The sequence below is a fragment of the Rhinatrema bivittatum genome, chromosome 3 (assembly GCF_901001135.1).
Source record: "Rhinatrema bivittatum chromosome 3, aRhiBiv1.1, whole genome shotgun sequence".
Taxonomy (NCBI): Eukaryota; Metazoa; Chordata; class Amphibia; order Gymnophiona; family Rhinatrematidae; genus Rhinatrema; species Rhinatrema bivittatum.
Genome location: NC_042617.1, coordinates 265,471,208 through 265,485,311, shown reverse-complemented (window position 1 = coordinate 265,485,311; position 14,104 = coordinate 265,471,208). Strand labels below are relative to the sequence as shown.

Sequence of the window (14,104 nt, the reverse complement as noted above, 5' to 3'; positions counted from 1 at the left end):
GAGATTGGGTTCTATGATTGTTTTTAAGCAATGGGAGATGTTATGGAGTCTCAATTTAGTGGAACCTTGGGCTGACCTGCAGGAGACTGGGAAAGGTGGTCAAAGTCTCTAGTATACGGCAGGCCGGGAGGCAGATGTTCAGGCAGGACGTAGAGGTGCTCTTCACTCTGGAAGCTGGTACTCCCCTGGGAGGAGCCCATAGGAGTCCAGCCGCTTGGACTTAGGCGGCTTCACCCTTGGAAGCCGGAGCCCCCCCAGGAGGAGCCTGTAGGGGCCTGGCCACTGGAACTTAGGCGGGTTGTTGATCAAGACCAGGAACTGGAACCAGACTAGGACAGTAGCTTAGTACTGTAACGGGACTCGGGTTCTGGAACCAGACAGGAAGTATAGCAGGGCTCAGGTACTGGAACCAAGCAGGAACTGTAGCAGGACTCAGGTACTGGAACCAAGCAGGAACTGTAGCAAGGCTGGAGTACTGGAACCAGGCAGGAACTGTAGCAGGTAGCTTAGCAGGCAAGCAGAAACCAAGCAGGTACTGTAGCAGGCAAGCAGGAACCAAGCAGGTACTGTAGCTGGCAAGCAGGTACCATAGCAGGCAAGCAGGAACCAAGCAGGTACTGTAGCAGGCAGGCAGGAACCAAGCAGGTACTGTAGCAGGCAAGCAGGAATGGAGCGAATAGCAAGGCAGGTCACTCCGGGGCACAACGCAAAAGGGAACCGGGAGGTAAACCCGTTGCAAGGCAAAGACTGAGGGTCCACGGCCGGCTTATCAAGGCTACGGCGTCTGACGTCAGGAACTGGGCGGAGTCACCTCTGGCAGGAAACGGCCTAGAAAGGCGTCCAAGTGGCGCGCACGTGCGCCTAGGGGCAGGGCATCTGTGGGAGGCTTCCCGGCGGCGCAGCCCCCACCGAGACGCCATCGAATAGGCCGCAAACCAGCCCTCCAGAAGCGGGAGCAGGTCCAGGAGCTTGGAGGTAAGGGTCTGGCCGCGGCGCTCGCGGCCAGAACCAAAACAGGAGACCCATTTTCTAAACTGGAAAATATGAGCATTTCCAGATGTAGCAAACAGAATGCAGAAGAAATAGTAACAGTTTTTCTTAAATATCACTGAGAGTCAGCATATTAAAAAATGGCAGCGACTGAGTTTTGTGGTAGTTTTGCCCCATGCATGGACTTTAACTGGGGCAAAGTAACCCATGAGCTCCGCCACCACCTTTTTGGAGATGCTAAGAGTGGGCCCAGCATGAATCTTGCTTTTCCCTGCCTCCATCGGGAGGGAGTTGCTGGGGGGGGGGGGGGGGAGAAAAGAAGTCCATAGGTCATTGGGGTCCTTTCTCTTTGGTGGAGGGAGGGCAGGAGAGGGGGGAAATGTAACGAGCCATTGGGCACTTTCTCTTTGATGGGGTGAAGAGAAGGAGAGAAAAGAGCATTTTCAGCAGATCATCAGGCCCTTTTTCTTTGTTGGGGAGATCTCTGGCCTTCCATAGAGCCTTTCATCTTTGAGGGAAGGTCAAGGGAAGCAGGAAGGATGGGATATCTCCAGTTGACCCTTGGTTCCCTTTCTCCTTGTCCCAGGAAGTGTTAGGGAGCGCTAGGAGAACGGTCCCATTTAAGGGGAATGTGTGTCCTTAGGCCATGGCACAACCCCAGAGGGTTCCAAGGCGGTACTGAGGCAGGCAAGACGTGTCCAAGCATGGGTGGAAACTGAAGGTTCGAACTCTCCACCGGACCTGCATGCTTTCAGGAAGACCAACAATGCAATGGTGGTCTTTGGATGGTCCTCCAACCATTCCAAGCCCTTTCAGACCTGCCGCTGGGTAACGACAATAAGCGGCAGGCTGGATGGAGGACATGGGTAGATGAGGAACTTGGAACATGGAAGACTCAGACGAGGAACATGGAACGTAGAGACTCAGATGAGGAACTTGGAACTCTGAGTGCTAGGGAGACTCAGACGAGGACTCAAAATGAGGAAGTTCAGGATCAAGGTTCAGGATCGAGGACTAGGTTGAGGCTATGATGCAGCGCGTCGTACACAGCCCATCACAGGGCAGATCCACGAGGCTGGTCGCGGACCACGCTTGATGCAAGACAGACTCCAGATGGATACGAAATTGAAGCTGGAACATGGTGAAGATTCAGAAGAAGCCTGCACCAAGACGTGCCCTACACAGCCGCCCATGGCTGGTCACGGATCACGCTGGAGCGGAGCAGGTTCAAACAGAGTCTTAGGCATGGACGGAGCAGCCACAAGGGAATCCAAGGGCTGGAACGAGATTCAGGAGGGAGAGCCAAGATGAAACTTGGCTTCAAACAGGAAGATTCAAGAGACAGGACCAAGACGAGACTTGGCGTCACGCAGGATGACCCTCCGGAGACTTGTGATGTGGAGGAGAAGGCAGGCCTGTGCCATGACATGGCACGTCAGGAAAGGTGGTGATGAGGAACCAAGGGCTCAGGACATCAAGACAGGATCATCACGGAACATCAGGACTGGCAGGAACATGAAGACTGGATCATAGACATCAGGACAAGCAACGAAGACTCAGGAATCAAAACAGGGCATGTAACTCCAATGAAGAAACGAAGACCTGATGGAGCGCTGGAAGACGAGACTTCCAGGGACATGGAACTCTGATGCAAGGCAAAGCAAGACTGAAGGTGAAGCCCTTTTATAGGGCTAACCAGAAGACGCCCAGGATGACATCATCAGGTGGGGCCCGGGGCATATCTGGCCGCGGGCCCTTTAAAATGAGGTGAAGAGGTGCACGCCAGTGCCTAGAAGTAGGCAGGAAGCAGAAACAGCTGATGGAAGCAGGCACTGGCAGGGATGGCCTCCCTGCTGTCTGAAGACCCCAGCTGACTCTCGGCTCCCTACTGCGAGGGATAACAGGGCTAGGAGTGGCCTCCTGGCTGCTTAGGAGGTCGGAAGTGTGGCAGTCCAGGCCGTGACTGCCGCAGGAGTGGAAAGTCGGCAGCAGGTGTCTCAGCGGCTTCCCAGCTGCGTGGGAACATGGCAGCTTGCTGGAGAAAGGAGAGAGGCTGCTTGCGGCTCGGCTCGTAAGCAGTGTCACAACAGGGAGGTGGTATTAAATCTCCCCTGCCATCCAGCCCTTTCACTTCAGCCCTGTTTGCAACTGGGATTTCAAGACTATCTGGACCGGCCAAAAAATGTAATACCTGGTCCAAACCTGGGGAAAATAGTGGGTGTGGCGAAGATACCACCCTACTGTGTATGAGCCCAGTAAATTCTCATTTGCATATAGGTAAGTGATAATTTATCTCTATTTATATATTTAAATGGAAAATAATAAAAATGAAGATGCTGTGAGAGGAACCTCCTTGAAATATGGATAGAAAATAACTAACAAATATAGTCGCTCATTTATTATACACAGGCATTGTAGCTTTCTGTGTTCACAACATTAAGTAAAATCTCTTCCTAGCTCACAAATTTTATTCCTTCTAACTCCAGGCACCCCAGAGAAAGAAATGACTAAATCTCCTTTTAATAGCTGCTGTCAGGAGTTTTGCTCCGCAAAGCCTATTTCAGCAGTTTTCCGGAGTAATATATGACTTTTACTTGATTAACAGTCATTTTATAACTAGGGTAATTGACCACAAATCAGAGAAATGTCATAATGTAGCAAGGAGAACATCCCTGTCTCCAACATGGCCCTGGCTTGGCTTCCTGGAAGATATATTACTTGAATGGTTTACGGATTGTTATCACTTTAACTAATGTACTACCTGAAGCGCAAAAAAAAAAAAGAGATATCCTTAAAGTAATGAGCTCGTCTGCCTTCTCATTTTGCATGGAGTGAGTGCCATCGGTATTTCACACCAGCTCTTCTAGTCAAGACTTTGTACAGCATGGCTCATGAGGTTGGTCTTCTGTCAACACTGCTGCAGGTTTAGTTTCACTGTAGTACATTAGCAGTGGGCACAGCTAGGAGGCCTTGCAATGCCAGCACATTTCCAGCAGTGAATTCCATTTGCCAGAAAACTGATCTCTTCAGAATAGATAACCTTTGCATATATATATGTTTTTATCCTGTTAATCATTGCCCATTTTTTTTTTCCACTTAACCAGTGTGACATGAGTACCAGACTGTATCAGGCAAATGTCAAGGAGTTATCAAACACACAGAATGGTTTGCATCCTCCCTTTCAGAGATGGACGGAAACAATCAGCATAACCCTATAGAGCAGCTCTGGAAGTCATATTAGTCCGGAGAAAATTAGAGTCTTAGGGGCATATGCAACAAAGCTCATGCCAAAAGAAAATAGCATTAAGTTCACAAAACCATTTAACATGCAAGTGTTTTTGTATCGGCATGTTACATTTTGGCCACATTACTGAGACCACAGCAGTGGCATGCATGGTAATTCCAAAAACAACTACTGTGTACGCTGCTACTGTTTCAAATTGCCTGTGCTAGGCAATCCAACATGAAAGGCCACTTAGCAGAAAGGATTTCCACTCTTCCTCCCACGTATGCCAGAACAATGCTCTCCCTTCCACGTGCTAAGAATCCCTGTCTTTGAGGGAGAGGGATTTCTCCCTCACATCTAATCAAGTAATGACCTCTCCCCCCCCCCCCCCCCCCCCCCGTGAAAAAATAAAAGCCCCTCCCCCATATCTGTCCAGAGTCTGAGGCCCTCCCCCTGCCAAGATCAAATCCCCATATCCCATCTAAATTCGAGGCCCCCCCCCCCCCCCAAGATCCACTCTTTCCCCATAGCCCCCATATATTCCTCCTACCCTGAACTCCCAAGGCACCCCTCCGGAAAATACTCTTACCCTTCCAGAAGATTTGAGGTCTTCATGGAACACGTTAAAGCAAAGCCCTCCTGCCTGCAGCACAGCTCTTTGCTGAATGGTGTCCCCTAGCAGCGTGGGATGGGCGGGCATGCCCAGGGCTACTTGTAAGGATTGGATCTTGTGGAGAGTCTAGACTCTGGCAGCAGGTGAGGGAATGCTTAGGGCCTTGGTACGGAGGTCATTTTGTTTCAGAGGGATGCCTGATTTGGAAAGGGGAGTATCACTTCCAGAGTGGGGGGTTTGGTTCATCAGAAGGGTGCCTAACTTGGGGGATTTCCTCCTCTGCTATGAGAGAGAAGGGAGTGAGAGAAGAAAAGAGATGGATGCCTCAGAGTCTTGCAATGGGAGGGCGGATTCTTGCAACGGGAGGGAGAGATATGCGCCAACAGGGAGGGAAACCAAAAATCCCCCCCTGCTAAACAGCCTAATCAATTCAGGCCACTTAGCACAGGGGACTTCGCGCCTTACTCTGCACGGTAGCTAGTTAACAGAAGGTCCTAGCTGGTTTACTAACAGCATGGAGAATGCGCATGTTGCAATATAGCAAGAACCTGCATGTTTGCATATGACTTTCCTAAATCTGAAGGTATGGGCTTTCAATTTTTTTACATCCTACCGATCAAATCACTTGTGATTTGGGGATTTTACTGACTGTATGCTACTTAGGGAGTGAAGGAGTAGCCTAGTGGTTAGAGCAGAGGGCTATGAACCAGGTGACCAGCATTTAAGTCCCGCTGTCGCTCCTTGTGACCTTGGGCAAGTCACTTTACCCTCTATTGCCTCAGGTACAATCTTACCCCCTCATTTATCAAAATGCACTAAGGCGTTTTTGCATGTGATAAGCCCTTAACGCATGCGAAAACACCTTTAACGCATGCAATAGCACCATATCATATGGGGCGATGCAAATCCGAAAAAGAGGAGGAGTGGGCTGGGTTTACTGTTTTGCAAAGCTCTATTGCACGGCTTTAACTACAACTTTTTCAGTAGCATTAAGCTATGTGATAGCTTGCATTAAAGCTGTATCACCCTTGGGGGGGGGGGGGGGGGGGGGAAGAAAAGAGAGAGAGAGCCATAACACCATCACCCTAGATACGTATTTATATCTCTATGGGAAGCCCACCTAGTAACTCGAGGTGAGGTATAGGTATTAGTGCAGGGGGTTAAGGACCACTTTGACATTCAATGTGAGACATACGAACAGAACAGTGCTCTCTTATGAACATTTGATGACCCTCGGAGTGAGGAAACTCACCCAAAGATGAGATTTGTGCAATGTTCTTTCAACCTAGCTTGATGTTACCCAGGTAGAGAGTCCATCAAGCTAGGTTGAGAGAACACTGCACAAATCTCATCTTTGAGTGAGTTTCCTCACTCCGAGGGTCATCAAATCTTCACAAGAGAGCACTGTTCTGTTCGTATGTCTCACATTGAATGTGAAAGTGGCCCTTAACCCCCTACACTAATACCTAAAACTCACCTCGAGTTACTAGGTGAGCCTCCCATAGAGATATAAATATGTAACTAGGGTGCTGTCATTATGGCTAGTGTCTCTCACTCTCTCTCTCTCTCTCCTAGTAGTAAACATGGTCCCCCTCCACAGGTTGTATGTAGGAAATACCACATTCTGGCACTTATCTCAAAGTATGAAAAAGTTATCACAATTTGCAGTAACTTAGCTCTTCACAATAGTATAATTGCAATAAACTCCCTATTACCATAAAACACACCCCTTTTCCCATCACATGCACTATTTTCCACATTTTGATAAATCCAGGCCTTAGATTGTAAGCCCTCTGGGAGTAGGGAAATACTACAGTACCTGAATGTAATGCACTGCAAAAAGTAGAATATAAATCTAAATAAATAATCATATTGGGAATGCTTAAAAAAAGCAGCTTTTGTTATTTTGAGTGGAGATAAAGGCATCTATTGTAGTTTTTTTTTTTAAAGAAGTAGGAAAAGCATGCAGAAACATAGCATCAGGAATGCTTTCCAAAATAAATTTGCAGAAGAGGGTATTGGTGCTGTTATGTTAAAATAGTTACATCCAGTTAATTGTAGCCATTTTAACACTGCAGCATTCTGCATCAAATTAGTTAAGTAAATATTACATTAAACAGCAGATTATTAACATTCTAATGCACTTCAGGACACAGACCCAAATTTAGTGCTAGAAAATATTCTAGATTAGATTCTTTAAGGACACTATCCCACGCTAGTCAATATTTAATCTAATTTCTTTAGAAAGTATTATTCTTTTGATAATTAAGTCCATTCAAGATTTATATGTTTTCTTATGGTTAGTAATATAAATCTTATTAAACTTAATAAATAAAATATATCTCATCCACTACTTTCCTGTCCATTTGCCTTGGGCATTTCATACCCCTGTAAAATCTATGAGTTCCACAGTGTAATTTATAATATAGCACAGCGTGATAAGAAAGTTTCCCCCGTTTTGACCAAAGCCTTAGACAAAGGCGCTTCACACATGCAAAAATAGTAATAGCAATGTACTTATACAAAAACTGAATAAAAAGGAAGCCCAGCTGGTTACCTTTCACATCATTTGCAAGCTTTTTGGCTTCATTCAGGACTCTGAAGCTTTTCTGAAGAGAGCTCTTGGCTCCATCTTTTAACGACCCTTGGGGACCAGTTACCTATAAACAAAAAAGGAAATGTCACTTAGCAATATGGCAGCAACTATATATAGCTCCATGTCCAAAAGCACAAGCTGAGCGAGTCCTGGCTTTAGCCCCTGCCGACACGCGATCCTCTGACACAGCAGCAATGGCTGCTGTGTCGGACGACTCTGGCCCCACCCACGCCCCACCCCTGGACCGTTCCTTTTGCAAGCCCCGGGACTTACAAGTGTCCTGGGGCTTTACGTACGTCGCCAGGCCTTTTTAAAATAGGCCTGGCGCGCTCAGGGCTTTTAAAATCCGGCCCTAAGATGCCTGGAATGCACACAAACTCTCCCTCAGAAAGTTACGCCTGCTCTAGCATGGGTAATTTACAAACAAACTTTCTTAGAGCTTAACTTTCATGATCATTTATGGGAACAAAACGCATTTTGAAAATCCACTGGCAGGATATATAAGTAAAACAATGTGGGAAACCTGACCTTGCGTGGACTTTTACTCAACCTTGCAAGAGACAGTTTTGGAGCAGGGGAAAAGATATAAATGTATACTTTTGATTTTCGAAAACATGCGTGTAAAGCTGCACGTACAAAGTGACACCTTCTGAAAGCAGGGTTTGACTCATCTTATAAATCCATGTGTGGAGCAGCCAAACCCATGAATTATGTGCATAAGTCCACTTATGCTAAAGTCCACTTATGCTAAAATCTATGAGGTTCGTATTCAAAATTGTTTAGCCAGATAACTCAGATGTTCTGGAGGCATAACTGGGAGGAGCTGAGTTAGCCAGCTAAGTTATCTGGATAAATCCGATAGGCAGCTAGGTAGAGAGTGAATCAAACTAGGTCGAGGGTACAATCTACAAATCTCATCTTTGTGTATCTTTCCTCACTCCAAATCACATCAAATCTTCACTGATGTGTACAGTGCTGTTCGCACCTCTGATTGTGCATGTAAAACCGTCCCGTCCCCCCCGCAAACTCTAGCCCACCACCAAAACCTCACCCCGAGTTACAAGTTGCCCCTCCTTCAGTAGTATAAATGGTTTACTTATAAGAGAACCTTATAAAGAGTCTCTCTCTCTCCCTCCGTCCCTCTCCCTAATGGGATTTATGCTAAAAATCCAGTTTTGGGCACATCACAAAGCAATTTACTCTTGCCTTTCAGGAAAAATTTTGACATATGCATCTCGCGATGCATTATTTATCACGGGATTAGGGCCCTAACACGATTTGATAAATGACCCTGTAGGAAGCAAGGTAAACATGTCCAGCTAGCTTAGCTGGGATATTCAGTGGCATGGCTGCACCACTGAATATACCCGGATAACTCTGAGCTAGCTGGATACGTTTATCTGACTAACTGTAGAGCTGCTCGATAGCAGGTCTAACCTATCCTACTAACTCAGCCAGAGAAGTCTTAACATTCCTACATCTCTGGCTTAAGCTAGCAAGATAAGTAGCTCCTCTCCAGAATGCCCCCATCCCGCCCACCACTTAGATAGATAACTATTTAACCAGACAAATAGTTATCTAGCAAAATTGGGCTGTTGAACACAGCTGAATATAAAAATTCTGACATTTAGCCAGATAAGTCACAACTTATCTGGCCAAGGGGCGTTGACTATTGACTTCTAAAGATATAAAGTACCTGCAGACTTTAGCCCTATGCGAGCTGTTTAAAAATCTCCCTCTCTAATACAAGAGTATGCCTAGCCCCAGATTGCATAAAAGTATTTATGAAATCAGGTTATATGCATACTTTCATGCAAGCTGAGTCCTGGACTAATTTTATAGCAGCCGTTTACCATAGTGCGCTTGCTGCCTTGCTCTGCACCCAAGCTTTGGGGTTTAGGTGGCACTCTTCTCCCTGCCTTGCCCCTCACTATTTGTCTTGGGGTGCTGGATACTGTGCTTGCTGCCTTATCTCTCACTGTGCAAGCTTTATGTGCATAAACCTTATGGTTTATAAACCTTATGGTAGGGAAGAGTCCTCCTCAACAACCACTGTCCAATGTTTATGTTAAAATAATGCGGTACCACTACCTCCTTCACAGCAGCCTATCTAGGATGCTGTATAATGGCCTGGGTTAGCAGCATATTAAGGGGTTGTAACATAGCAGTGCAACCTGCAGACTCCGGATGAAATCTGAGCACGGTCACTGTGTTTGACTCTTATGATTCTCTCCACTACCTCAAGCTTCACCTTAAGGTTAACCTTTCTATATTTTACTCTTCATCTCTATACTGCATGTTGGGTAAGGATTAATCATTTCCTGTCATGCCATACTGGGATTAGTTGTGCTTTCTCTCAATGTAAAGCACAAAGGAATGCAATTCATAGCAGAGCTACCATGGAAAAAAGAATTCTCATTCTTCCCCCCCCAAAAAAAATCCTTCTAATAAGAAGAAATGCTTACAAAAATTAATTTTCACACATTTTTCTTGCCATGAAAATGTAAGGAATGCATAAACCAGATTAGTATGCAAAATCCAAAATACTGATCTCTGAATGTCATTACATATGACCAGTTAGGTTTAGAATTGATTTTTAAAGCCTTTTCATATGAGAGAATGAAATGTAAAGGTCACATTTACATACAAAAACGTAGCTGGAGGTGAATAAGAGGCTATGTAATTAGACTTGGCCTGACAATTGTGCCAGAATCTTTGATTGCACTTTGAAAAAAGCTAACATTTACATAGCCAGTTTCATGCACCATACTGAAAAAAATAGATTAATGATGGCACTCTATTTTACTACAAAAAACAGAGTCCCATTTACTAACTGGGATCTCCAGACTGTTGAATAAGCAAAGTATGAATTAACAACACACAGTAGGTATGTGACAAAGTGTACATGTGTTGTGCAGTATAGTCCCTAGAATTGTTATATGGATTACGTTCTTTGTTAGCATTGCTCAACCTGAGACTTGAATTCATGCTAAAGTAGATCTCAGCATTTCTGACTTAGGATGACTTTAGGCACAAGAGGAGTCAATTTGCACACTGCAGTCGGTGCTAGCTACATTGTACAAATCAATCACTTATAAGGTCTAAAATTCTTTAATGATGTCAGTTTTACAATGTGTCTGTAACACCACCCCCCAAATCCCAACCCACCTCCCGAAAACTCACCCGAAAAAGTGCCCTCTTACAATGGTCCATATTGGAGTGTCAGACTGAGCCTTATAAAGAATCTCTCTCTCTCAATATTCATGAAAAGTATTTTATAACTTTTGCGTATACTTTATAAAATAGCACGTATCTTTGCACGCGTTTATGGGTGCATGCGTGGCCTTTGTAAAATCTACCCGTTAAAGTATTATGTAACAATTCTTTGATTATGAATGAAGTTCATCTCAATTTGTGTCAGTTTTTAAATTTTACATACGCTTGACCCAAAAGCGATTTCTGAGTTATTGTGAGTTTTTTGTGAAAGAGAAAGAAAAACTCAAGCCATTGACTTCTCTGATGCATATAATTATATATACTGTATATATATATATATACATATATATATGTATTTCTGGTTGAGTATGAAACAAAAAAGTTTTCCCATATAAAGTACTCAGAATATATTTATCAAATGAATTTGCCACAAATTCTTTGCCTGTTTCTAGATGTGAGTCTCTTCTGTAATCCCCCTCCCTTTCACCCACAATTTTCCCAAGGGCAGGGAAGCTCCTTTTTTAAAAAAAGAAAAACATCCTTACCAGCTGTATTGCTTCATTTGCACTAGCCTTGGCTTCTTTAGCAATGTTTTCTGCGTTATCAATAGAGTCCTTGATGTTACTGTAAGCTTTGAAAGCCACTGTGGCATTGAAGGAAAGGTTTTTAGCTTCAGCAAGGATCCTGAAAGGTAAAACAGAGCATATCATAGAAAACTACAGTCAGAACGCAGGGAGGTTTTTATTTATTTTAGGATTTCTAGTCTGCTTTTTGTGGCTTGGCAGTCACTTCAAAGCAAATTACAGTATAGTTAGGTTGGGTTACATAACATTCATTTTATTTACATATAGTTTGCAGAAAAGTTAAATCACTTATACAGTGTTAATTCTAGCTACATATATTTCCTGTGATTAAGTCCAGTGGCACGACATTGGTCTATAATGTGATGAATGCTTAAGGTAGTAAATCACATGCTGGCTGCTGCAGTTATTGTTTTGAATATTATGGTTCTCATAAATTCTTTGTCTTTTGATAGATCCTGTGGGGTGAAAATTCCACCCTGCCCCCCCCCCCCCACCCTCTCAGCTGAAAGGCTAAATCTACCTCCCTAGTTTTACTAGGATATCCCAGGGAGAAGAACAGGAGAGCAATTAGGTCAACTATCCCAGAGTGCTCCCATAGCTGACTTAAATCTAGCCGGCTAAGTTTAGACAGCTAGATTTAAGCCTTTCAGCCGCAGCTTAGCAGGCTAGGTTGTGGCTGACATTTTTATTTAAAGATAGCTAGTCCTTTGAATATAGACACCAGTATGCCGAGATCTCAGCGGTACTACAGTTTTTATATGTAAATGGTTTTACATATAAATAAGCCATATATTGTATTTGTAATGGTACTTACTGTATGGTGTAAACTCCAGGTCTAGATGTTCCATTTGAAGGTGATAAGACCAAAGGCAACGCAAATCTGTATTTCTCAGATTACAAAAATTCTACTTCACTGGGTGTATATCTAGTTCCACCTTCACAATTCGGGAGCCTTAAATGATTTTTCTGATATTTGTTTAAGCCTTTTTCAAAGTACTTGGAATTCTCCAGCCTTCCTAGTGCATGCTAATTTAGAGTGTTGAACTTCCCGGCCGCGTTCGCACCACAGCCGGTCATGCGCACCTCTCCCATCCATCTACCAGCTCCGGGTTCACTCCCTCTGCCATGAGTTTGCGGCATCCCCGACTCCCCTGCTCACCGTCTCCAACACCGGCCTCACAGCAGAGCTCCCGGAGAGGCTCCGTGTCTTCCAGCTCCTCGGCCGCGCACCTAGGCGCACGCGTGGCTGACGACACTCTACTTAAAGGGCCAAGCACGGGAAACCCGAACCCGGCACTCCACGCTGACATTACACTCCCTCTGTATAAAAGGGAAGGCCTGTTCCCCTGAACCGTGCCTTGGCAATCGGATCGTACACTCGGTGTCTCTAGTTTGCCTTCCTGCATTCCAGTGTCTTTGCTCTTGGTCTCCTGTTCCAGTTCCTTTGTTCCAGTGTCTCTTTTGTTCCAGCGTCTCCTGTGTCTCCTGTTCTAGCGTCTCCTGTGTCTCCTGTTCCTTCATCTCTCCATTCCTGGTAGTGCCCTTCGGACTGATCTCACGGTACTGAACTCTGCCTGAACTCCGACTACTCTTGATTGCCGCCTGGAACTTGACCTTTGTCTGATCTGACTATGCCCGGACTGACCTCTGTTACCGACCCTGCTTTGGCTGACCATCCTGGACTGATACTCTGGCCTTGATCCTTGCTATACACTTGGACACTGTCTTCTGGCTTCCTGCGATCTCTGGATTTCCCTGTCTGCACACCGACCACACACCCTTGTTCGTGGTGGCCACTCCCTTGAACTTTCTTGGAGATCCTGCGAGGCCCACCTAAGACCAGGTGGCCCGAGTAACCAAGGGCTCAACTTGAGGGAACCCTGGGTTGCTATTGGCAAAGCTCCAGCTAGCCTCTGTCTCCTCCTGTGCTCTGCCTCCTGGTGGCAGGCGCTCTCCGGGTATGACCGGAGGGCCATACCAATCCTGCACCAGGCCAAGGGACAACCTCCAGCGCAACACAGAGAGCTTTGGTTGCATTGCATTAGCACAAAGAAATGTACAGTAAATTTGTTAATATTACTTCCCATTATCTCTGGCCAAACCTATATTCCACTTATTCAGAACCCCCTTATTTGGGTTAATAATCCTAGATACTGATCAACTTGGAGGTAGGGTAATATCTATTTAGAGCTACTATTTAGGGCACCCACCTTTCTCAAGGTCAGAAAGAACAGGCGATTCAGGCATGATTTTATTTGGCTCTTTTCTCAAAGGGAATTTTTTTCTTAAGAAACTCAAAATATTTTGAAACAAGAATTAAAGAGCTTGGGTTGGATTAGCTGTCTCTTACAACCTAAAGACAGGCTATTGCAGTACTGACATACAAAGAAGCTGAAACAATCAACCAAATTTTCTTAACTGCAGAGGTTACAAAGTGAAACAACAAACTGGATGGATAACAAAAAAACGGGACCCATTAGCTGCTCGTCATGCGGGGTTATTTTCTTTAGCCTTACATAGTTCAAACTATCTCGTTTGATGTCATGACCAACTGCAGCAGTTACTGTGTCTGTTAGTCCATTGCACTGAGATATGTGAATTTGGAAATAAAGTGGACAAGAAAACTATTCCATTAGGCAGTGCTAAAGGACAATCAGCTAATAAGCTCAATTGACTGGCAGTTGCATGTCGCATCAGGAGCAAGGTGGAGAGTTTTAGCATTTTTCAACCAGAGCTAAAAATGCTTCAGCAGAGATTCAATCCATCCAACTGGTGGAATAACTTTCATAAAAGATCTCCAATCGGATCTAAACTTGAGGAGACAGTGTAGCACTGGCTTGACATCTACTCTATTGAAAATGACCTTGATCCAATAAACA

At 44.9% G+C, this 14,104-nt stretch overlaps 1 protein-coding gene across 1 annotated transcript in view; it reads right to left on the bottom strand.

The window, feature by feature from the left end:
- The window catches only part of LAMA2 (laminin subunit alpha 2), a 1,492,466-nt gene that overhangs the window by 231,897 nt on the left and 1,246,465 nt on the right, over positions 1-14,104 (bottom strand). Inside the window, 2 exon segments of the mRNA XM_029596813.1 lie at positions 7,387-7,489; positions 11,187-11,325. Coding sequence (XP_029452673.1) covers positions 7,387-7,489; positions 11,187-11,325 — 242 coding nt within the window.